Here is a 26,751-nt window from a genome sequence, read left to right on the forward strand (position 1 = left end):
AGAGGCTTTTGTGCTGTTTGATTTGCTCTTCCTTTCCCCCAGCTTTTGTGGAAGTGTTAGAGCCCTGGTAAACTTTTCTTCTTCTTCTTTTTAAGCTTGCGCGCTTTTTTGCCCTTTGCATAGCAATGAGCATGGCTGGTAGTGGGCAAGGCCATTAAAACGCAACCTATTTAACACAGAGACACGCAAAATTATTTTGCACTGGAACACTTGCATTCCCAAGATTATCACAATATTGCTATGCAACACAGCTACACACAACACTATATTGATTTGATTGGGGGGATTTTTACACCTTATAAGCAGAATGAATGCAGTACATTTTTTTATAGCACTTCCTTATGGAAACAAGAAAGAAAGAGAAAAAGAAAACCTGATTTACCATAAAAAAATTCCTTCCATTTGACTATGGCAGACCAACACGGCTACCTATCTACTACTGATTTACCATGTGCGAGTAAGGCAGTAGCAGGGATTGAGATTCACCAAATGTTTACTGAAATGAGAATCACTGGCTTACAAACATTAGCAGCCTGTCTCGGGAGTAATCTATTCTTCCCATGCCATATGTTGCACTGTTCAAAAGAAACCACTTTTTAGTGCTCCTTGCGTAATGAACTTTCAACCCCAGCTCCAAGGATCATCTTACTCTATCTTTCCTTTACAGCTGCGGAAACAAACGCAGTCACAATGTATTGCCCATAACACATTCTGTGTTAGGGCTACAAGGAGCACAGAGGTTTGTTCCTCGCTACTTCCATTACCCATGTTATCTATACTGCTCCAGAAAATGCACCTAAGTAGCTGCCTCCTGCTACTGTCAGTTTACGGATCCCTTTTCGTTGTTCACTCCCACAATCATTGGGTTGCAGAGCGACATAAGAATCATTCTGCGAAGGGTTAAGTGTCCACTAACAATGTGAGAGTGTGCACCACATGTGCAAAGCTACAACTACAGCAGCATGTAGAGCTTGGCAGAAACATGTCAGATAACACCACATCTTGTCAGGCAACCCAAAATCATGCTTAAACCCAACTCATAAATGATACTCTAAGAAGAAGAGTGGTGGAATTCAGAAGAGCATCTGCTCTTCCCTGCCCCTACAGAGCATATAGCTATTTTCTCTTGTCTCCTCTCTTACGCTCTTCCCAAACTCCAGGTACACAGGGGAGTGTCTGTCTGCTTAGGGACCACGGAACCCAAACACTAAGGAGCATGTTGTACACTCTCAATTTGTGCTGGAATTTGTCTCTTGCCAAAGATAACCTGCTCTTACACAGAAGCCACCCACTGCTATCTGATTATAAAAGACAAAAAAAGCACCTGGTCTTCAGTTCACAGGAGCATGAGACAACCAAAGGACTAAATATTCAGTCACATATTTCTATAACTTATTGGTACATATTCCGCTACTCACTCTCTCTCTCTCTTCTGGCCAAGGTATGTGTTTCACCATTCAGAGACAAATGATCCAAATAATTGAGAGAAAAATTGGCCCTTAGAATGTAGTCCACCTAGAGTGAACTACCAGAATTAAACTACAAGTAAACCACAAGGTACATGTAGCATCAAATCAGAGAATATTAATACTTTAACATTTCAAGGCAATAAAAGTTTCATTTTACAGGCTAAAACCACAATCTCTGACAAAACGTCTGAATAAAGTTGATTTGAAGAAGACTGAAAAGAAGACTTTTCTTTACAATCCCAGTGCCAAAATAGTGTGACTGGGATAAACATATTGAGACAGAAAACCAATTTCATGCATTAAAATATAAGTAACAGGTAAGTAGTACCTTCTTCCAAGATATCAAGGTTGTCGCAACATCTGTGCTTGCATTCAGCGACATGATCATCGTATTCAAAGCTTTCTTCTTCATTTATTGATTCGTTCAGTGACATGGCTAAAATCATCCTTGAGAAGGAGCCCTGTAGTCTAATGCCCTGAAAAGGGACAAGCCATCTTCACGGAGGCTACATCCACAGAGCCGTTCAATTAAGGTTTCCACAGAGCAGAAACCAACCTCCTTGCTCAACATACTCCAACTAGAATGGTGAGTTAAGTCTGCATACTATGATCACCATAACACAGCTGGAGAAAATAATACAGAAGGATGGGGGATGGAGAACCATCTGTCTAATTGTTACTAGGAGTAATCTATGCACTGTTTACAAAACCAGATTAGACTCCAGTTACATTTCTTTGGATGCAACTGTTTCAACACAACAAAATCAACTGCTAAGCAAACTCTCCCTTTAAAGCAGTATCTGCTTAAACCTGTCGTATTTCCTCCCCATGCCAGACACAAATGGTAGTTTCCTACAAGTTTCATAGCAACCGTACCAGGAAATACACACAAATAAAAAGAATGTTACATGTCCTGGTGAAGGTAGGGAGGGCGGGGGAATTACCTTTGGAATACATTGCCTAACCTTCAAACGACAGATTTCTAAAGGGAGGAAACAGGAACCACGTACAGGTGCAATTTGGGAGTTAATACGATGCAGGGCTTCAGAATATGCCAGACTGAAACTACTCAATAAAGAATCTACCTTTACATTATCACTATGGTTTCAAACTATCATGGGAATAAGAAACTCCAGAATTTATGCTGTTTTCTACCACATCTTACATATATAAGTGGCCACACCCCTTTCTGTCATTTCCCCCCATTATATGGTTGTTTCAATTGGGAACTGGTATGTCAGAAACTTGGGTGTGGAGTAACAAATTCAAGGTTCAGGCTGCAATCCTAAATGAGTTAATTAGGAAGTAAGATCAACCGAACTTACTGTTAAATAAAAATGGATCAAATAGAAATGGGAATTTAAAGGAATTTCAATGCACTGAGCCACCAAAGAAAAACATTTATTATACCCTTTACATATAGTTATGGGATACCTCTCTATTTTGGGTGAAGTAATATATGGAATGGTTCTCTGATGACCACCACACAGATACTCATACGATATCTGAAACAGTTTTCAAAAATGTATAAATCCAAATCAAATAAGTGTTGGAAATGTAAAGAGAAAGGCTCTTTTTACCATGTGGTGGTCTTGTAGTAGGGTTAAAGCTTACTGGGAAATGATATATAATGAATTGAAAAGGATGTTTAATATAACGTTTATAAAGACACACACACCCAGAAGCTTGGCTTTGGGGAATTATAGGGACGGAACTACTGAAACTGCATAGAAACTTATTCATGTATGCTACTAAAGCAGCAAGAATTTTACTTGCCAAAAATTGAAAGAAGCAGAAGTCCCAGCAAAGGAAGAATGGATACAAAAACTGATGGAATACGCAGAAATGGTGAAACTTACCGGAAGAATAAGAAATCAAGATAACAAACTTTTTAATAAAAGAATAGAAATGGTTTTTTGACTATTTACAGATAAATTGCAAACAGATAAGAACATTGGCAGGATTGTGGTAATAACCTGCAGTTTTATAAGAGTATATATTTAAAGCAGATGAATAAATGAGCAAAATAAGTTAATCTGGATATGCAGAAGATATCAAAAATAAATTTAAGGAACCGCAGAAGTCAAGTTTTGAAATCATAAATGATTGTAAAATTAGTGAAATGTATACACCTGAAAAGCATAAATAAATAAATAAAAATGAAATTTTTTTCAAAATGAAAAATGAAAGAGTCTTCAAAATGATGTTATTTAAGATTAAGAGCCACACTGCTATCCATCTTCACTCACGCTTAAGGCTAACTTGGGTTTACCGTTTAGGAGGGAAATAAGAGGGGTTGAGAGGATACAATCTCAGAGACCACACCTAATCCCTCAAAACACAGCTAAGAGCTGAGTCACATCTCTGGAAGGCAGCATAGATGTCTTAGGAAGAAAGGTGAGGGTTGATTCACAAGTGTGTGCTTCATCTCAACGCGTCTCACAGAGGAACAACATGCACGTTCCACCACCGAAAAATATTACCTTCAAGGCAACACACACTGCCTTACCTATGGTACCCAATGTGTGAATGTTTATAGCATTTAAGGATGACTTGCAACTCAATTCAGACACACTCAAGGAGCGAGATAGTAACGGACAGAACACTTTCGGAAAGCGAAGGTTCTGAACCTTCAAAGCAGAACAAAAAAGAAGTTGCCCCACAATGAAAGCTAGGATAACAACTTGACTGGGTGTTCTAACATCAACAATGTTTAGGCAACACGATGACCATATACATACGTAATAGACAATCTTTATAGAATTCCTTCAAACAAAATGAAATCTTAGACTCAAAGTCTCTGAAAGTCTTTAAATGAAGAGAGTACCAAACTTTGTACGATGAAAGATAAGCTGTCCAACACTGAACAGAGATTCTGGACATTGACTGCTGTTTCATAGATCTTCGTCAGCATGGTGGGAGAATATAGAATTGTTTCATAAACCCATCTTATTTCGAATGAATATATGTGAATGAAAATATCAAATGCTGTGGAGCAGTGCTCATGTGATAATGCAAGTTTGCTTGGATACTGGGTGTTATAACAGGCAGGGAGTAAATATTTGGAACGTGTGCATGGAAACAAAAGTGGGCAACTTGTAATAAACAAACAAACAAACAAACAAACATGATGTAAACCTTAAAGGTTATCATGTTATGCTTGATTAACAGGAATACATCTGTAGTCTTTTTATCGAGCATCACAAAAGACCTTTTTGTGACTAAAGGTATCGTTGATATGCAATATTTGTATTTGCTAAGATAGCTGCAGAATATATTTTTCGCTAGCCTCAAAATGGTTTAGGGACGTGGGTGGCGCTGTGGGTTACACCACAGAGCCTAGGGCTTGCCAATCAGAAGGTCGGCGGTTCGAATCCCCACGACGGGGTGAGCTCCCGTTTCTCGGTCCCTGCTCCTGCCAACCTAGCAGTTTGAAAGCACGTCAAAAGTGCAAGTAGATAAATAGGTACCGCTCCAGCGGGAAGGTAAACGGCGTTTCCGTGTGCTGCTCTGGTTCGCCAGAAGCGGCTTAGTTATGCTGGCCACATGACCTGGAAGCTGTACGCCGGCTCCGTCGGCCAATAAAGAGAGATGAGCGCCGCAACCCCAGAGTCGGCCACGACTGGACCTAATGGTCAGGGGTCCCTTTACCTTTACAAAATTGTTTAATCAAGGCTCTGATCCTATAACTTGGGAGTGGGGAACCTGTGGCCCTCCAGATGTTTTCAGGCCTCAGCCCTTGCCAGCATGGCCAATGGTAGGGAATCATGGAGATTGTAGTCCAATATCTGAATGGCCATTAGCTATTCCTGCTCTGCTGCTTACCTAAGAGGCGGCTCCACTGAGCTCAATGTAACTTCCTATTTTTTCTCCTGGAAGTTATATTCAATTAAAGACTACGGTGCTTAAAATTATTATATGTAGCTGTCTTAACCTGGGCCACTTCTCCTGCAGAATGAGGAAACTCTTCCACAAATTATCCAGAAGGTAATTAGCATGATTGCTACAGGTGAACAAAATAAGCAAGTCTGCAGAATCAAAACTCATTTTTTGACATAACTACAGGAAGAAATAATTATAAAGTCTTGGGTGCAAAGAACTACTTAGCTACTTTAGGCAAGCCCAAAAGCTTGGGCATGCACCATGGGATTTCTGAAGTATTTGACTTAAATGGAAGACTCCTATGCTGTCACAATTTACTTTTGGAAGTCTTCTCGCGTGCAAAAATGGTTTGACATGTGGCACGGCTGGGCTTCTGTTTAAGACACGTGAATGCAAAATTGTCTGGGGTTGCATGGTTCTTTGTATCTGGGTCTGAGTAAAGGCAATGTAACCATGCAGACTTTTTTTTACAGATTTTCAACAAGAGTTGCTGGCATTTTGTTTTATATTCTGTTTTAAAAGCTTCTCTCTTACTTTTCTTCTTCTAAGACACTCAAAACAACAAGCAGGATAGAAATACAAGAGAGATCAAAACACCACAGTAGCACTATAATGATAAAATCAGCTGTCAGAACAGGTAACCACAGTAAAAAGTAAAAATCCAGTTGCTCAGAAGTTTGGGAAGCTATCTTTCGTCAAAAGGCAGCATATATTTTTATTAAATAAAAAAATATAAAGGCTTTGTGCAATATTTCATTGTTTGTTTGATCCAAGCGCTGTTTGCAAAGCTCAACACAGCAGCAAGTGAAGCAACAAGGAAACTGGTCCATGACACCAGCAGAGGAAATTCAAATATATGCACTTAATAGACTGTTAACTTTCTGTAAAAAGAAATGGAAATCTTTCCAAACAATTGCACTGCATTACGTAGCCCAGCTCTTCAAAGTATTTTGTGCAGCCACCCACGTCCTTCTGTTTAGCTCTTAAATACGATAATGGGTGCTTGTTTCCCTGTTACTGACACACCTTCTTTTGGTATGTGTAGAGGATGTTGTTTGCTTAGTGCTGTCCCCAGTGACGATTTGCAGCTTCATGTACCATGTAAATATTTCATTATTTGAAAAGATAAGCAAAGATAAGCCATAAACTTTCCACGGTTTAATACAGAAAGAGACGACATTCAAGAAGCTGGAAATAGCACGTATGTCAATCATATGTACACAGAATCATAGAATTGTTAGAGCTGGAAGGGAACACAAGAGTCATCTAGTCCAACCCTCTCCAATGCAAAAATCTTCGGCCCAGTGTGGGGTCAACTTGAACCCATGACCCTGAGATTAAAAGTCTCATCTTGCCCTTCTGAGGGAACTCTGCATATTTCAGGTTACACCATTTTATTCTCACAGGAGTCTTAAGAGGAAGAGATAGCATGATTTTTCAAAAAAGGAAGCTTAAAAGAGCACACACATACACAGTGGTACCTCGGGTTACATACGCTTCAGGTTAAAGACTCTGCTAACCCAGAAATAGTAACTCGGGTTAAGAACTTTGCTTCAGGGTGAGAACAGAAATTGTGCTCCGGCGGCACAGCAGCAGGAAGCCCCATTAGCTAAAGTGGTGGCTTCAGGTTAAGAACAGTTTCAGGTTAAGAGCGGACCTCCGAAACGAATTAAGTTCTTAACCCGAGGTACCACTGTATTTCAAATTGACACTCAACACACATTGCAATGGGTGACATGAAGGCCTCACATCATTCCCTTGTCAGTTCCACAGCTCTGTAAGCAAAAGATTAAACTGCAAAGTTTATCATTTAAATGATGGTTCCAAGATTCTGCACAGAACTGTCATTTCCTGCAATTTTCTCGAGGCAGATGGCAGATATCTGAAACAGAGTCTTTCTGTGGTGGTACAGAGATTGTGGAATATATCCTTCCCAAGGAGGTCTGCTGGGCTCCTTCACTTGTGCCAAATTTTTGATGGTTGTTGAAGACTTTCGTTTTGGACACTTTTTGTTTGTGATTGCGTCTTGCAATCCTGACTGAGGTTTGTAAATCTGTGACTCATTCACATGCTCCACTGTTAATTTTTTTTTTATTTTTATTTTTTGTAAGTAGTACAATATTAATGTTTTTGTTAATTTTTGAAACCACTTTAGTATGACCAGGGGAAAACCCCCCAGCAACAACGTGGGATAAAAATAAATAGATCCCGGTGGGAAATGACAGTTGTAAGCATGGGTCAGAACCATCATTTCAAGTTGTGGAGCTAGACAGCAACCTGACTTGCCTGCTTGGGAGTGAGCTGGACTCTTTTATACCCCTGTTTCTCTTCCTTACAACCGTGTTTTCTGGAGTGAGATTATCTTAAAAAAGCCCTTGAGGATTTTCAGCCATTTGTAAGGAATGATCCAAAACCTCAGGTGGCTGTGAGTCAAAAGGTGGAGTGTTTTCCTATCTCTGTTGTGAGGAAGGAGAGACAGAGAATAAGTGTGGCAGGCCTACCTTGGATACAAGGTGAGGAAAGGCAAAATGCAGAGTTGACGGAATGCAAGAATGAAATAAGATAGGCCACCTAGTGGGATTGAGAGGTCTGAACCTAAGTGCCCCTGTTCCAAGCCCAACACTCAAACACCACGAGCAACAGTTTAATGTACAAACTCAATAAGCATTATCTTTAGTAGTGTGTTGGATATCTGCGGTGCAGATATACTAAGTATCCAAACTGCCCTGGAGAAAACAGACGAATGGGAGGATCCCTCCGAGGTATGTAGGAAAATCAAACAAACTTGGCTGGCTGGCTGCTTCCCTTCAATCTAGGTTCTATTGTGTATTGTATTCAGAACACATATGCCCTCAGGTGGATTGGAGAGGAAGGGTAGACATAAATAATAATAATCCTCCTCTTTGCCTCTACCTCTTCTTCAGGTATGGGACAAGCCCCCCCCCCCCAAAGGCACAAAATACAACAAACCCTAAACTTCTTTTCTGAAGGCCTACACGTTAACATGATTTAAAATTTATTCATAAAACCCCATTAGGCAAGAGTTGCATTTTATCAACTGCCTCATGTACAATTCTGATAGAGATCTGTTTTAAACACTTTTAAATATTGTATATTTAAATTGTTGTCACTTACCTTGAGACCTCATGGTAAAGGACAGGTAATAAACAGAATAAATGATAGCAACAATAATTTATGACACAACAAATATGAAAGTTTGCTTGTTTGCTTCCAGATGTCACATCAAAGAAATCTTTGGTAATATGTGGCAACTTGACATCTGGCTAAAACAGTGAAGTTCTTCTTGTCTGAGTGCTATGAGACAGGAAGACAATTTTCCTTATATTCATAGATAAGATAGTAACTTACTAGTAAGTATGTGTCAAGCAAAGCATGCAAGAATTACCTAAATCTACTAGGCCTGAAAATGTCCCTGGGTCAAGTAAAGTTTAGTAGGTTATCTCAGAGAGTTGAGCAAAGTGATCTGAGCTACATGTCACATAGGAGGCAGCAAAAAATTCAAAAACAAAAGCAACTTTTTCAGCATCAGTAAGCATATGAACCTTGGGGAAAACAAAACCCATCTGCTCTGCTTAGAGAAATATATATAAAATAGTTCTGACTGCAGTAAGATGAAAGTGTTGGAAGAGAAAACTTAAGATATACCGTAACTGAATTGAAATAATAAAAAGTAGAAAAGTAGAATTATTATCTTAAAATTATGTACACATGATGCCTAGAAATGTTTTGTATTAGGCAATTAATAAAATCGAATGCCTATTACTACTAATTCTGAACACTGAAACCTGGAATAAGGAGTTTGGATCCACTAATGGCCCTACCTGCCAATTTGTCCCCAACACTGCCATTTTGAAGGTAATATACATTATATTGCATATGCTGAAAGGCAGAACGGTAGACTGCGAAAGTTAATTAGCATTCTTTACTGATTTATTCTCATATTCTCGCCTTTAAAATTCAAGTGATCTTTATATCATTTTCACCAATTCATACCATATTTTGAGCACAAGTATTCCGGCGTATGTGTACCACAGTGCTGCAAATCTGAATTAATGAAGAAATCATTTAAATGGAAAACTGATGGTTCCTTGGACATCCCTAAATAGATGCATTTCATCATGTGCATTTGAAAATTAGGTCAAACTCCTATTCTTCAAAGACAGTAGATACAATTCATGAAGCCAAACTTATTAAAAAGAGGAGTTTGTCCTTTTCTCTAATACACGAGACTTTTGAAGCTATTAAGATTTCGGGGGGATCCTGACCAAAGTTTTGTTATCCATGGCACACTAGTAATACGTGCCATTTATAATGTCTGTATAAATTCCTTTACTAGATATATATTTTGAATTGTTTATTAAGCATTATGGAGGGTGGAAGAAAGACAATCTGTTCAAGAGACAAAACCATAACCCCTGGCTGGGCCAGTTTAAAACCAGCAAAGTTGCAATCCTACTAATCCTCCACCCTGTAATTTATTACGCCTATCACCCAGCATACTTTCAATTAACAAGTTCTACATGGTCATAAATTCTGAAAAACAGGACAGTGTAATTTTGACAACAAAACTGTTGTAGTGAGATTTAAAATAGGGAAGAGTTCACGGTTTTATTTCAACAGCATCAGCCATTTCACTTTCAGTTTATTTCATCTAAAATCTCTCAGAAGGTTTCTGAAAATCAGCTTAGCGATGTGAATGGAGAGCAAAGAAAAGGAAAAGTGTAGCTGTCAGAGTATTAAGCATTCAAAACAAGGCCAGTAAACCATAAGAAATTCTATCAGCCAGATTAACTCTTCAAAGGACAAATTCATAGAGAAAACAAATGATATAACAAGTATTTTCCCCTCACATATATGCATTCTAGGTATGGATCTTTTGCAGACATTGAATTTAATATTTACATGAGGAGCTCGTCAGTTTCTCAAGGCTTGTAGGCGGAAAGGGTTTTTTTGTGAAATTCAGGCTAGTACTCTTAATATTTTACCTGTGTATTTGAAAGTTAGCTCTTATCCTGGACTACGCTAGATTTTTGCACTGAAATGTAATTCCTGGTTATTGATATGCTCATCTCAGTCACCACCTTGCCCTCGCTATAATCATGGTCCTCCTTTATTAAAACTAATATCCAGGCCAACAGCACAGCAATACCTTTGTGGCCTCTGTATCTCCATCTTGGGCTCCCATTCAGTTCTGTGGCCAGAATGAGAAGATTTGACTTTCCGGCAAGGCGGGTGGTGCAGTTTCAGCCCCTCCTCCTCACACCCACCTTGATCACGAGACTCATGATCACATCCAGGGTTATGAAAAAGGCACTGCCATCCTGGCAGAAAACGGAAAGTTCGAGAGGAGCTGACAAAGGAGACCTGATCCCGACGTTCAAACCTAACGATTTAGGCAGAAGCAGTTGCTCTAATCATTTCCCACAATGAAGATTTTATATGCGAAACTAAGCTGTCTCTGCCTGGCAGCCTTTAATATATGCCGTGCATCTTGCCACATCTCACAATATGATATGTGCCTGTTATAATACAGGCTTCCCATTCCCACTCAACGTAGCAAATTGAGTGTGTATTGAAGCTTGAGCTGTAGTAGCGGCAATCACAATAAGCATTTAGCAGTAATTTTCTTTTGCTGAAAAGATCTTCCAGTGCGTATGGACTCCTGCCACTCCCACTGGCAAAAAGCCCTACAGCAGTCTCCTGTACCATGCCTTCAGTGTATGATAGGAAACGCCAAAAGCTGCCTACCTTAGCTGCACAGCCCCACAGCAGTTCTCCCAGTATAGAAGACAGAAAGACATACATTAGAAGGTAAAGCCCCCTATTCACAGGCATGCCATAAAGAGCAGATAATTACCATCCGTACATTCCTCATAATACCAGTCCAGCTCATAGTAATCCGCTTCAATGAATTTCTGCATAGTCCGCTATCTCCTTGGGCAACGTAGGAGAGGAGATTTTATACAGATGCTACAGAGGTCAAGTGAAGCGCAGCCATGCCTCCCTGCCTTTGCAGAACTGCATTCTGCCAAGGAGCTCGGAGACTGCCGGCGAGAGGCTGGACATCTTCAGCCCGAAGCAGGAGCCGAAACGGAAAGGAACAGACAATGAAAAGGAGAAAATAAAAACTTCAAAAAATAAAAAAGGGAGAGGTTTGTTGCAGCAGCTGCACCAGTGGCTGCTCTAATAAAGAAAGCTTTACACAGGAGCTGGGAATGGGAGTTAACAAAACCGTCCTATCAAAAGGCTCAGACTCTGACGTTGGAGACACACAGCACCACTTGGGGGTTCCTAACTCATTCCTTTCCCGCTCCACTCCTCGCATCTCTTTCGGTCCAATATGTTGCCATGGAGACCAGTTGGCTCCGAAAGAGATGCAGCGATGGAGGGAGGAAATGCAATTCTGCTGTTTCTTACTACGCTGGCTAGGATGTGTCTCACCAGAAGACACAAAACAGAGAGAAATGCTTCCCACTGCTATAACACAAAGAGATCCAAGTTAAGCTCCAACTAGTTACATGGCAACTTCAGGTTTTGATCACTTAACACATCACCGTATCTTAATATGTACACCTAACACAATGCTGTAACAAACCAGCGTGGGTTGTGTGTGTCCCACACCCAGAAATGTGGGTGACTAAAGCTCTTTCCTTTGAACCAGTGATCCATTTTATCAAGTGCCTAACTTCTGCGAGAGCACAAAAAAGATTACAGCCAACTACAGCCATTTTGTACAAACAGGAATACAGTAATCACCTCCTTCCTCTCCCTTCTCTCTCGAAATATTCCTAAAAATCTAAGCTTTCCATTAGTTTGCAGATGAAATTAGGAGCATGCATCTGTTCAGATATGCAAACTGATGATCTGTTGCAGGAGATTAAAATAGAACTTGGATAAGCAAATGAATAAACACATCCTGCTGGACAATATAATGAAGTTCTTAACCTTTAATGTTGTTATATACACTCTGTGTTTATTTGGCTTTTGCTACAACACTCCGCCCCTCAGTAGTTTGTGTGTGTGTGTATGTGTGTGTGTGTGTGTGTAGATTTCACAATCATCTGGAGCGTTTGCTCTGTTTAGATGCAGAAGCAAAGAAACCCAAACAGATCCTTTTTTGATATACAGTGGTACCTCGCAAGACGAATGCCTCGCAAGACGAATGCCTCACAAGACGAAAGAGTTTTTCGTTTTTTGAGTTGCTTCGCAAGACGAATTTCCCTATGGGCTTGCTTCGCAAGACGAAAATGTCTTGCGAGTTTGTTTCCTTTTTCCTAAAACCGTTAATACCGTTAAAACCGTGCTTCGCAAGACGAAAAATTCGCAAGACGAAAAAACTCGCAGAACGAATTAATTTCGTCTTGCGAGGCACCACTGTACAAACAAAACAGGCAGAATCAGAGAAGAAGCCAAAGAACCACCGTGGGAATAAAGGCGGAGGTGGAAGTCGCAAAAAGGAAAAAAGCAGTGGCAAAAATCAGACTAGACTTGACAGAAGGATCAGGGTAGGGCTGCCCAGAGAAGTGCTCAGAAATTGGGTGGCTGGATACTCTTAATGGTGACCAGAAAAATGAAAAAGGTGATGTCTAAAATGACAAAGGAGCTGTGCAGTTTAATCCTCTTCTCTCACATGAAACTTAAAAAGAGAGGGGAAGGAATTGGAACAGATAGGGGAATTCTAACAGTGCAGGCAGAGTGGTTACTAGAGGAGCGAATGATGGGCTGTGACTGACTGCATGTGACATGTTGTGAAAGGCGTGGCGAGCCACAGACCCCACTCCCAATTGCTGATTTCCTGTGATGGGAAGAAGCCACAGCAAGGCTTGGATTAATGTGCATCCTCTTCCGGCACAGCCACAAAGGATTTGGAAGGTTTAACATTTGGTTTCTCTCTCTCTCTCTCTCTCTCTCTCTCTCTCTCTCTCTCTCTCTCTCATTATTATTAACCCCAGTTTACCTTATAGCCAACCCCTAAGTGATGGCTAACAAACCATAGTTACGATTAACCACAGATTGTCCGGTTCCAAAAAAACGGCAGGTGTGGTTAATAAAAACCGAAAATGAAAGTAGCTGTGCTGGAGGAGGAGAGGGAGAAGCCCAAGTGCACAAGGCTCACTGCAGCTTGCTCCTGCCATTAATGTGGTTGTAAATTGTAGGGACACGGGTGGCGCTGTGGGTTAAACCACAGAGCCTAGGACTTGTTGATCAGAAGGTCGGCTGTTCGAATCCCCACGACGGGGTGAGCTCCTGTTGCTCGGTCCCTGCTCCTGCCAACCTAGCAGTTCGAAAGCACGTCAAAGTGCAAGTAGATAAATAGGTACCACTCCGGCGGGAAGGTAAACAGCGTTTCCATGCGCGGCTCTGGTTTGCCAGAAGTGGCTTAGTCATGCTGGCCACATGACCTGGAAGCTGTACGCCGGCTCCCTCGGCCAGTAAAGCGAGATGAGTGCCGCAACCCCAGAGTCGGTCACGACTGAACCCAATGGTCAGGGGTCCCTTTACCTTTACCTTTTGGGTCCATTGAGGCAGAGAAAGAGAAGGTAGGTGCCAATAGCAGGATGGTGGAGCAAAAGAGCCAGTGGCCTTGATGGAGCCGACCCAAAGCCGGCAACTGCTTGGACTGTAATGATTGCAAGGGGAGCTCCAAACATGTAACCATCACCACTATCTGACGCCTGCAGTCAAGGAACGATCTTACCACCTCACTTACTGTTGGTGTCAGGCTTCATAAACACCATACATTTAAAGCACACCCCACCCCCAGGAATCCTGGGAACTGAGCTATAATTCTCAACACCCTTAAACTACAGTTCCCATGACTCTTTGAAGGAACGTGCTTTAAATCTATGCCTTAGACAAGGGTCAATACTGTCATGCAATATTTGCAAACATTCATGAGGGAGGCAGGATGGGGTGGAGAGAATAATCTATAGATTACACAGAATTTATGGAGTAAAAGCTATGGAGATGAGCACTGCAACCCCAGAGTCGGCCACGACTAGACCTAATGGTCAGGGGTCCCTTTACTTTTACCTTTAAATGTAGACTTTATACCATCTTGGTGTGATAAATAAATATAACTATGTGTTTAAAACATGTGTCAAGTGTCCTAAAACCTGTGTCACAGTCAGCTACAATTCAATTAAGTATTCAGTGTAGCAAACCTGCACATCGATTTCTAAAGAGCAACTAGTGCTCATCTGGCAAGGATAGGATCTCCATATGCCCTTTACACTTGCCCTTTTTCAAACAATGCAGCTGCCTCCAGGAATAAAAAAAAAAAGATAAAGCCTATGAAATAAATTGAGACGATAATAACACCCACTACAAATTATGAGCTGCAACAGTGTAGTTCCGATTCTTACTCCACCCCTCCCCAAAAAGCAAGAGAGGATATACAATTATTTTAGGAAGACATATTTGCTGCTTGCTTGAGTATGCAAGTGAAAGCCCAATGTAAAATCCCTTCTGTTCTTCCTGCCCCTAGCCCCAAATTCTGGATTTAGATCATGATTTCCCAAACCTGGGTCTCCAGCTGTTTTTGGACTACAATTCCCATCATCCTTGATCCTGCTAGCTAGGGATTACTGATTGATTGATTGATTGATTGATTGACTGACTGACTGACTGACTGACTGACTGATGGACTGACTGAATTTATATACCGACCTATACTTGAAGGTCTCAGGGGGGTGGTAGTCCAAAAACAGCAGGAGACCCATGTTTGGAAAACCCTGATTTAGATTATCAGACTTCTTCAGGCACAGATTTCTCTTTTTCCAGTTCTCTTTGAAGCCAGCGGGAGTAGCAGTAGCAGAAATAGTGCAGTACTTAAACCTACTAGCAACACACTTGCATTTGGTGCAGGTTAATACAGTGGTGCCCCGCAAGACGAATGCCTCGCAAGACGAAAAGCTCGCTAGACGAAAGAGTTTTCCGTTTTTTGAGTCGTTCCGCAAGACGAATTTCCCTATGGGCTTGACTCGCAAGACTTGCGAGTTCTTGTGAGTTTGTTTCCTTTTTCTTAAAGCTGTTAAGCCACTAAGCCGTTACTAGCCGCTAAGCCGCTAAGCCGTTAATAGCCGCTAAGCCGCTAAGCCATTACTAGCCGCTAAGCCGCTAAGCCATTACTAGCCGCTAAGCCACTAAGCCGTTAATAGCCGCTAAGCCACTAAGCCGTTACTAGCCGCTAAGCCGCTAAGCCGTTAATAGCCGCTAAGCCGCTAAGCCGTTAATAGCCACTAAGCCATTACTAGCCGCTAAGCCACTAAGCCGTTACTAGCCGCTAAGCCGCTAAGCCGTTAATAGCCGCTAAGCCGCTAATAGCCATGCTTCGCAAGACGAAAAAACCGCAAGACGAAGAGACTCGCGGAACGGATTAATTAATTTCGTCTTGCGAGGCACCACCAAGAAGGCAAGGGCAATGAGTCATTCGCATCAAATTCAATTATTTGGAAACCTATCTTTAAAAATGGCATGACTAATTTCTGGGATTCAAGCCTACCTGGATGCAAAACCCTCCCACCCTGAAGAGTTTGTTTCCTGTTGAGGCTGGTTTTGGTGCTAGATCACTTTATTTCCGGGTTAAGGCCTAGTTTTGGTGCACAAGCTGCCTTGGTCACCTTTGCATGGTTACCGTTGGTCAGAGAGAGGCAGAAGGAATGTGCCCCTGTTAATTCTCCTTGATCTCCTACCTATCAAGCACAAACCACACTGCTCCTAAAGGAACTGCACTAGCTGTCTATATAAGCTACTGAGCCAGATTCAAGGTTTTAGTTTCAACCTTTCTCCTTACTCCCTCTTCAAGCACTGCAGCTGAGGAGAGTCTCTTGATTGTGCCATAATCTCCATTATTAGCAGCAACCAGTGGCAGGGCCTTCTCTCTAGTGGCCCCCATTTAATGGAACTATATATTCTCTGACCAGTGACAAATGCCAACAGTGTTCAAAACACACTCACGTACTCAGGTTTTCTGGAATGTTATCAATGGCAACCTTTGAGCAACTAACTGCATTTCATTTATTACTTTATGGTGTACTTTTTTCTTTTCATTTTAATTTGTTTTATTATTTAGGTATATCATGGATTGTCATGGACAGCTTATATGTATTTTTTGTAAACAAATTAAATATCCATAGAAAAGGAGCACCTACAAAAAAAGCTACTAAAGACTAACATTCCACACAATCCTTTACATGCTCCAAACTGACACACAGTTGTTATAACATTAGAAAACCAAAGTAGAGTGAATTGGGAAAAGACTACTTAGCAGTCTTTGGTCCCATCATGGCATTTAGTAGAGTTTAGCCATTTATCATCTGAGGGTGTCACAGTAACTATTCCCAGCTCAGATTTTCTCACAACTGGGGGGGGGGGAGCCAGTTCAGATTGTGGAATGCAAAGGTTAAATGCTTGATGAGCTAGAATAAGTAGCTAAGCAATCACTGGACTTTGCTTCAGTTAGGAACTAAACAAGTGAAGAAGTTGGCTGCATTCTAAGAAGATTGTAAGCAAATGTTACTTTCTGAGGTCTAATGAGACTAACATTTGCTTTTGTGAGTGAATTAAATGCACTACTAAAAGATCAAGTACCTCTTTCAAAAGGGCATATATGCTGCCTGGGTTTAGGTTTTGTTAGCTGTGGTATAGGATGAGTTTACTAAAATATCTCGTCATCTATTACAGCACACTGCTATTACACCAAAGCTTTCAGATGGGATGGATATTGAGTCAGATTCCCAAAGGTTCAGAGGTCCTTCTGTGTGAGCAGACGGCACACTTGCATGCACAGTAGGTGCATATTTCTCCAAATTCTGCAAATCATCTTCTCAGCTGCAGCCTCAGGCCCATATCCCATTCTGTTTCAGAGGGTCCTCCAACTCTCAGAATTGGCTTTTCAGAGGGCACAAGTGATGGAAAAGCCCCACTGCATGCTGAGAACTCCACTTGTTTCACTGGGCAAACTCAAGAGGAAGAAAAACTAATATTTATACAGAAATTCTTAAGACTATTGCTAGTTTTATCTTTACATAAATGATATGTAAAGAACAAAAAAAAATCACCAACACATAATTTAAAAACAGTTGGAATTGCTTCACCCTCAAGACATAGGGTGGCCCTAAATGGCCTTTGCTAGAAGTTACTTGGGCAGCAGCCACTATCTTTAGAAATGAAGGATCAGAGGTGAAACAATGCACAATTCAGAGCATCACTACGGCTATATATACAGTGAAGTTAAGATACCAACTTTTAAATGAACCTTTAAAAATATTATCTAACACACAAGCTCCATGAAAAAACTAAGCAGCAATAAATATATTTACGCAGATTTAGTCAAAATGAGCGGATCAATATTTCCATAATTAAAAAGGAGAGAGGGAAGACCAGGTCCTATTTATTTGAAAAGTAATAGTTAATATATGTAAGGCCAAACAGTATTTTAGAGCACTCCATATACAGGAGAAACGTCATTTTTCCTTGCTGCAAAAGACAGGCATTTATTTAAAATAGCTCTTCTGAAGCATGGGAGGCTTGAAATAGATTACTCAATTGATTCTGACTCCCTATGTTGATACATCTTACATTGCTTGGAGCAGGGGTCAGCAAACTTTTTCAGCAGGGGGCCAGTCCACCGTCCCTCAGACCATGTGGTGGGCCGGACTATATTTTGGGGGGGGGCGGGGGGGGATGAACAAATTCCTATGCTCCACAAACAACCCAGAGATGCATTTTAAATAAAAGCACATATTCTACTCATGTAAAAACACCAGGCAGGCCCCACAAATAATCCAGAGATGTATTTTAAATAAAAGGACACATTCTACTCATGTAAAAACACACTGTGTCCGTGGGCCAGATTTAGAAGGCGATTGGGCCAGATCCAGCCCCCGGGCCTTAAGTTGCCTACCCATAGCTTAGAGTCTGCCATCTTGCATGCCCTGTACTATACACAACTGACAATGGCACAAAGATCACAAAGCACAGGGCATACAAAGTTGTGCAAGGAAAAAAACCTATTTAGTGGCAAACAGAAGATTTGACTGAAGTTGCAATTATTTCCAAAGAGAGACTCTGCCAAACTCCTACAACCATACGGCGGGGATGTGGCACTTTGCATGAACTGCTGCTAATATTTTAGTAGACATAGGGAATCCAGTGGAACTTCAATAGAAGTCATAATTCAATTAAAGACAGAAGGCATGTAAGCTAAGCAAAGTGAACCTCTTCCCTAACCTTATGCGCTCCAGACATATTGGACAACAGAGGTGTGTGGATTAAGCTGATGGCAATTGTAGTCCAAAATGTCTGGAGGGCACCAGGTTAGAGAACGCTGCTTTTCAACAGTAGCGGTAGTTAAGAAAAAGAAAAAGAATTCCACATTTGTAGCGGGAAAGGAGGCAGCTGTCTCCATTCAGACCCAAATTAATTAGCGCTTGACTGCTGGATGAATTGTAATTTAATTATTCTATGCTGCAGCCTCTTCTGAAATTCCTTTCTTCATGTACGGCCATCTTAAAATCAGTGGCAAAACGTTCTTGTAACATGAAACATTCTTCTATTGGTTTATGAAATATTAAAAAGTAGCAAAACAAAGAAAACTTAGAAAGGAAGTAGTCAACTCTAAGCTAACGTAAAAGATCTACAGTGTTGAAAAATAGTAGATGAAAAGTGATAAACCATTCTACAAAATCAGCATAACAATATTATGTAACACAAGAGCCTTAACAGCGCTTTGACAAACAAATAACCTACTTGGTCAAAGTTGTAGAATTTATTTTTGTGCAGATTTTCTAATGGACAGCTTCTCAACATTTGTCTGGTACAGAACAGCTTAGAAAATTCTATTGCTTCAAAGGATCAGACAAAAATGACTCACTAATTCTCTTTACAGCCGTATAATTCTGTTCAGATACTTCAAATGCCACTTATATATTAGATCATCCAAGGATACAGCTACATGATACAAGGAACCTGTGACTGTCACACACAAAAACCCGAAGTGCTTTTCCAAACTGTCCCCATCCCTCTTGAACATCTTGCCTTCTTCCCATTAATGTTTCTCAGCATGCAGGCTGCAAAGCTCCGCCAATCATCAGTCAACCTGTCCCAAGTCTGGATCCTTGTCCTATGCCAAGACAAACTTTTCCTATGCAAGTTTTACCCCCCCACACCCAAAACAAAGCTGTCGCCATTTTTAATCTATATCCTGTTTAGGTACGATTCCAGCTCTCTCTGCTTCCACTTACCCTAAGGATGCAAGTTGTACTTGAAGTTATGGAGGAAGAAACACTGAAATAGTGAGGCATGTGACAGAGGCTAATGGAAATTAACAGTAGTCATGTGGCTTTCAGTATTCACTAAACAACGCGTGACAAGAATCATTCTAGCAACAGTTATAAGAACACCAGCGAATCTTAATGCATTTTTTGTTCTTGTTTCTGAATACAATACAATGTTATCAAACCAACATAAGCAGAAAGTGCTTAAAGGTAAAGGTAAAGGTACCCCTGACCATTAGGTCCAGTTGTGGCTGACTCTGGGTTTGCGGCGCTCATCTCGCTTTACTGGCCGAGGGCGCCGGCGTACAGCTTCCGGGTCATGTGGCCAGCATGACTAAGCCGCTTCTGGTGAACCAGAGCGGCGCACGGAAACGCCGTTTACCTTCCCGCCGGAGCGGTACCTATTTATCTACTTGTACTTTGGCATGCTTTCGAACTGCTAGGATGATCCCTGAAATACCTTATTTTTCCGTGTATAAGACTATATTTTTTCCCACCTTTTTAAAGTTTAAAATTGGGGGTTGTCTTATACGTGGGGACGTCTTATAGACAGAAAAATACGGTAAATAACAACAACTATGGATGAAACAGCGGCTGTGGATCAACGACCTGGAAGCAGTTAATGCCAGATTTAGATTATTTTCCTTAATGCAGACTATTGGTAGCCCATTCTCTGTCAGTTACTACACAATCAAGGATTATATCCACCACACCCATAGATTATTATTATTCAGCCAATCAAAAGATGTAAAACTGCATGGAAAACATCACCTACTTCTCCAACCCCACCACAAAATGGCGACATTTTAGGTGCTTGAAAAAACAACATTGTCATAACATTAAAAAATGTAGTCTTGGGGAAAGATGTGTACCCAAAAGGCAAGCAAATGAACATACATTGAGCAGGAGGAGTTGATTGTACAGGCCCACACTTCAAATCTAGGTTTAATCTCTTGGTACTTTTCTCTGGAAGTTTAACTGACCTACTTACAAAAGGATAAGACATTGTGTGTGTTTAAAAAACTGTGCTGATATTTTAAGGGTATTTCTTAATGTCACAAGACATTAAGCTGTAAAGTATGGTACTATTTAGCCATATTCAGTCCATCTGAACACAAATTCAATGAGTCAAAAAAAACACACACTTTATTTAAGGTAGATAAGGACAAGATGAAATTATACAATTAAATATAAATATAGATGGGAAACAGCTATGTATTGTGAGTACTTAATTACTTTTAAAAATTTTCACCTATGATCTTTTTCTTTTACTTCTTTATTTTTTCTTTGTTCTTTTTTTCTTTTTTCTGATATCTTATCTTTCATTTCACTCCTTTATTGTGAATAGCATTTTACAGAGGTATAAATAACTGTAAATATGAAAAGAGACAAAATATTCTCTAATTTTTTTCCCTTGGTTATATGTATTTTCTTTTTCTTTTGTATTTTCTTTTGTTGTAAATATGTATGTTTTCTAATTTGTACTTAATAAAAAAAATTTAAAAAAGAGAGATTTTTCAAGGCCACTCCAATTTTTGTTTTAATTGAAGTTTGACTCCCATTTGCTTTTTGGTCACCATCTGGGTTGCGATGGCTTGTAGGTTAGCAACCTATGCTGCTGTTTTTCATTCCCACCAGACCCAACTAGAGTTAAGCCGCTTGCCTGTAGGACTGCGGCCTCAGCATCTTAGCTTGCTGCTGTATTACAAGCCAAAGGAAAGTCATGCACTTCAAGGAAACTGACATATGCAAGCTACATTCCAAATGCTTTTAGCTGGGTTTAAAATATCACATACAGCCTACAACAGAAATGTGATTATGAGTGGTATATTTTTTCCACTATGTTTTCCACCTGCTTTGCATATATTATGCAGTGCTTCACGGAAGGACCAGATACACACTCATGATTTCTATTGTACCAGTGACAGTTTTCAGTGTGATCCATCCCACATATTGCATTATTTATCCAAGAATAGCTGCTAAACTGAGGAAATTTGGGGTACATGGGGAGAAGGCAACTCATAAATTCTACAGGTAATTGCATTTGAGGACAAATGAATACGTTTGGACTTACGGAAGTATTTCAGCGTCTCTTCTATTTGCTCTGTTGTTAAATCAATATTAGCATCAGGAGAAAGGAGAGGTGTATGAAGCCAGTCGTCGTGGTCATAACCATAGATGGTGTCTGCTCTTAGCTTGTAGTGTGGTAGCTGCTCTTCAAGCAGACTGATGATTTCAACTTCGGGAAGATTTGTACTATTGCACACATCTAAAGAGAGGGGAAAGGCAAGCACAGAAACTGGGTTACACCGCTTTCAAAATAAAAATAGAAACACTTGTGATTTAATACAAGCCACATCAGCAAACTCCCATCCAACGCATTCCATCATCTCCAGAAAAATTCCATCAGAAAGAGGAGGGTGTTGCATTGCTTAGAAGCTCTGACTAAACATTTCGTAAGAAACCGAATAAGAAGCTTTTGTCTCAAAATGTGGGCATTTCGCTGCTTATGAGCTACAACTACAGAAACCAGAAACTATAACATTAAGCATTTCTGGCAACAGGCTTTGCTTCCATGCAAGTTTGCCTACTGGAACGCTTGCCCAAGATGTAAAGCTATTCCATGTGCTTTTTTTTTTTTTTGTAAACGATTTTTATTAAATTTTCCATTTTAACAATCCAATCAAACCACACTAAACATTCCAAATTATTCAAATTATCCAGTAATCAAACAATCCAAATATTATGCCAAATTATAAATTTTGGGGCGGACTTCCCATGCTCCGAGGTCGGAGTGTGTGTGTTTCTATATCATCTCATATTTCTGCTATTCTATGTGCTTTAGACAAGAAAAGATTGACCAGAGACTTTAAACTCTGATGCTATTATTAGTATGTACATATGGGCTACCTGTTACCAGCATTAGCTGTGAGCTTTTTGTTTCTGATAGAAGTAATGTATTGCAATACTCCTAAAGGTTTGCAGTCTATTTCATCCACAGCAACCACACCACAAAAAACAGCACCACACAGTCTTGCTTTCCAGGAGCAAGATGACAAGCAGCTGTTAATATAAATTGCCTAGTAATTGCATGCTATTTGTTCCTGTTTCATCTCTGGTTCAAAGCTTTTATCACTTCTACCCCAGCATTACTAGGGAAGAAGTCTCCCTCATTCCTTTATGACAAAGCAATGTTGCTGGGAATCAGTGATCTCATCGCCATGTGACTCAAGGAAGCCTCAAAAGAAAAACGTTTTACGAAAAATAGCTCCCATGTGCTAAGACAGGGAATGAGAAAGATGCCAGGCATTATCTTCAACTAAAACACTTTACTCATTTTGTTGCATTTTTTTTTTAATTCAAAAGCCTACATTTCAAAATAAAGCCATCCCACTGAAGCCAGTTACATGTGCTTTTATGGAGCTACATTTTTTAAAAGCCCAAATGCATTGACTATAAATACATGCCAAGGGTTGACAGGATGTGTGTCATAATTATTTTAGCTCTCAATGCACAAAACCTCTCCCCACTGTGCCTGGGTCTTTTGTGAATGCCAAGAATACTGCACCAACGTGAATGAAAAATGGAACCATGCTTGTGCTACGATTTTGGTTTCACTGTCAAATTAGATATGCTGGTAGTGGACTAAGAGAGAGAACTTGCCATCACTGATTTACTATGAGAACAAAGTAAATTTTGTTTCATGATCACACAAAAAATCCACTTAAAATATTACTAATAATAATAACGATAATGATGAAGATTATAGATCTTAGGTTTGTTTGTTTCCAAAATAACCAGCAATACTTGTACTTTCCCTTTGAGTATTTAAAGCTTTCTTTGTCCTCCCCCCCCCCCAAGATGTTCATTGTGGCATACATACTTCTCTACCCATCCATTTCATTCTTACAACAACACTGTGAGGTAGGTTGGGAGTTCATGACTGGCTCAAGGTCACCAGGTGACCTGGAATCTGAACCTGGGCATCCCTGTCCTGAGTAAAACACTGAACTACACACCATAGTGACTCTCTCACCCAAGATGGAAGCACATTTTTCTAGGATATCCATCAGCAATTGAATTGAGTGGGATAAAATGTATGAATGCAGCAGATATAAATGGCATTAAGGGTGCCTCAGAGCAAAGGACAAATCTTCCTGGATTCTCAAAAGTGTGTGACTCATTCACAGTATCTGCACCCTGGTCTCTTAACAATGCCTATTTGATAAAGAGTCTCGCTGCTTGTCCTTCCGTGAGCTCATTACACCTACCAAAAGCTTCTTACTTGACTTATTTTCAGCCCAAAGAGAACAGCCAATTATCTTAATAAGGAAAGAAAGAGCCATCGGATTTGTTGAACTGTGCAAAGATCAGTTCTGGTACTTGCTATCACATTCATCCTTCATCCCATTAATGCTTACTGAAGCTTTCACTAGTCAATTAAAAAAAGATTTTGCACAAGGGGCACAGATACAGCACATGGGTCCAATTCTCAATGAAAGCCATGGCTATTGTTTTCTACTGCAAATAATACAGCCTTTAAAACAGCGTTGTTGGGGAGAGCTATTAACACTGCCCAGTAACCAGAATCCTAAAGGGACTTAAAGCTTTTTGAAGTTTTAATATGAAAGACTGTTTAGAGCCAGCAGGTTGCTTCTTGGGATTAGGGGGCAGGAGAGAGAAGAGATAACCCTCCCTTTACAAACCAAACAGCTTACCAGGGGAGCCAAAGTAAATGCAGGATGTTTTAAATGAACACCTTTCCCCCTTGTTGATCATCTCATGTTATTAGTACTGTACTGCTGTGTTAGGAGGGTAAGCTAGTGCCACCTGGTGCTCAGTAATCTCAATGACTCAGAATTCAGGCACAAAAATGGTCCTCTGTAATAAAAGTTGCATCCTGGACTAGAAAGGCAGCAGAAAGGAGTAGGGAATGACACAGATCTGTACACCTGACAATTAATGGAAGCCCCACCACTGCTTGAAGTAAAGGTAAAGGGACCCCTGACCATTAGGTCGAGTCGCAGGCGAATCTGGGATTGCGGCGTTCATCTCACTTTATTGGCCGAGGGAGCTGGCATACAGCTTCCAGGTCATGTGGCCAGCATGACTAAGCTGCTTCTGGCAAACCAGAGCAGCGCGCGGAAATGCCATTTACCTTCCCGCCAGAGTGGTACCTATTTATCTACTTGCACTTTGACATGCTTTCGAACTGCTAGATTGGCAGGAGTTGGGACAGAGCAACGGGAGCTCACCCCATTGCGGGGATTCAAACCGCTCTGATCGGCAAGCCCTAGGCTCTGAGGTTTAACCCACAGTGCCACCCGCTGGTGCTTGAACTGATAATACTCAAGGATGGGCAGAATGCTTTTTTGTTTTGTTATGTTTTCACAAAAGGGTATTGCTGAGAGTAGATGAAACTTTTAGCCATTAAAGCAAGACAACAGACATCAAAATCATATGGTCTCCTCTATGCAAAACCAGAATGAGAATTTATTTAATGGAAGCTCCTAGATCATATTTCCAAAGGAGACAGGATCTGGTTCCATAGACTAACGATACCCCTCAGCTAGATACTTAAATACTGGAACATATATAGTGTGTGTGTGTGTGTGTGTGTGTGTGTGTGTGTGTGTGTGTGGAGAGAGAGAGAGAGAGAGAGAGAGAGAGAGAGAGAGAGAGAGAGAGTATACATATATATGTATACTAACAAGGTCCTCTGAGTTCCTGAGAAACGCATTAGCACGTAAAGGTCAAAGGCTTTGCTTTTTCACAGCAAAACATGGCCCCACCAGCTTCTGGAGGATGTGGGCCCCAAGGTTGCAGGAATATCCATCGTTATGCAGGACCCTCCCTCCTAGCCTGTAATGCTCTGTTCTAAGCTTAGGGCACCATTATTATTATTATTATTATTATTATTATTATTATTATTATTATTATTATTATTTATTCATTTAATTACCGTATTTTTTGCACCATAACACTCACTTTTTTCCTCCTAAAAAGTAAGGGGAAATGTCTGTGCGTGTTATGGAGGGAATGCCTACGGGTGGCATGCCTATGGATTTTCCTCCTCTAAAAACTACGTGCGTGTTGTGGTCGGGTGCGTGTTATACAGCGAAAAATACGGTAATTAATTTCTATACCACACTATACCTGGAGATCTCAGGGCAGTTCACATAAAATAATCAAATACTGTACATAAAATCAAAACAAAACCAACAACTCAATACGCCCCCCCACACACAAAGAGCCAGTATTTTTAAAAAGGGAATAGTATGAAGATTGAGTCAAGCAAAGGCCTAGTTGAAAAGGAATGTTTTTGCACCATGAAAGTGACATGCAAGCATCACTTTTTCAATGACGCATCAGCTGTCACAATGAACTTCATGATATGCTCCACTTCTCTTACCCACTTAAGACAGTGTGCACTAATTTGCAGAGGATAGTGACCCTTTGCAAAAAGTAATGGAAAGAGCACCTCAACAAGCTGGCACGTGAGGAGGAGATTTGTAGTTCAATTAACATTTCCATTAAATCATTTTCAAAAGACAACTAAAAGGGCTTTTAAAGAGAAGTAGAAAAGTGAATCATAGAATTATAGAGTTGGAAGGGACCATGAGGACCACCTAGTCCAACCCCCCTTACAATGCAGAAATATGCAGCTGTCCCATACAGGGACTGAACCTGCAACCTGGGCATCATCAGCACCATGCTCTAACCACCTGAGCTATTCAGCTAAAGAAAAACTACCCAAGATGGGCTACCCAAAGCAGACCTTGGTCGAGGGTGACCATGCGTCTTTCTTTTCAGAAAGCAATTCTGCATTTGAAGCGCTTCCTGATTTAAGTGCAATTTAAAGATAAAATAGTCATAAGGAGCGAGACTTGAAGCACTTGGCAGCAAACCAAGCAGGCTCACAAATCGCCTCACCACAATCTTCCACACTACGGTGAGATGTACTATATTTCTAGTTAAATTATAGTAACAATTTCTAATTTTGTTTCGACACATGTATATTTGTTGTTGTTGTTGTTTAGTCATTTAGTCGTGTCCGACTCTTCGTGACCCCAGGGACCAGAGCACGCCAGGCACTCCTG

The 26,751-nt window shown here is 40.6% G+C and overlaps 1 protein-coding gene across 15 annotated transcripts in view; it reads right to left on the bottom strand.

Moving 5' to 3' along the window:
- Nucleotides 1-26,751, bottom strand: part of TRAK1 (trafficking kinesin protein 1) — a 142,273-nt gene that overhangs the window by 56,156 nt on the left and 59,366 nt on the right. For 10 of the 15 annotated variants that reach the window (XM_081164412.1, XM_081164416.1, XM_081164405.1 and 7 more), the window contains one exon: nt 21,726-21,920. Coding sequence is in view for 8 of the 15 variants with exons in the window: in XM_081164409.1 (XP_081020535.1) it covers nt 21,726-21,920 (195 nt within the window). In the remaining 7 variants the exon portion in view is untranslated. Of the gene's footprint in view, nt 1-1,797; nt 2,063-11,229; nt 11,568-21,725; nt 21,921-26,751 lie in introns of those variants that run through there. The other 5 variants (XM_081164415.1, XM_081164414.1, XM_081164418.1 and 2 more) reach the window with 5 other exon arrangements.

This window comes from Podarcis bocagei, assembly GCF_964188305.1.
Source record: "Podarcis bocagei genome assembly, chromosome: 12".
In the NCBI taxonomy this organism is placed as follows: Eukaryota; Metazoa; Chordata; class Lepidosauria; order Squamata; family Lacertidae; genus Podarcis; species Podarcis bocagei.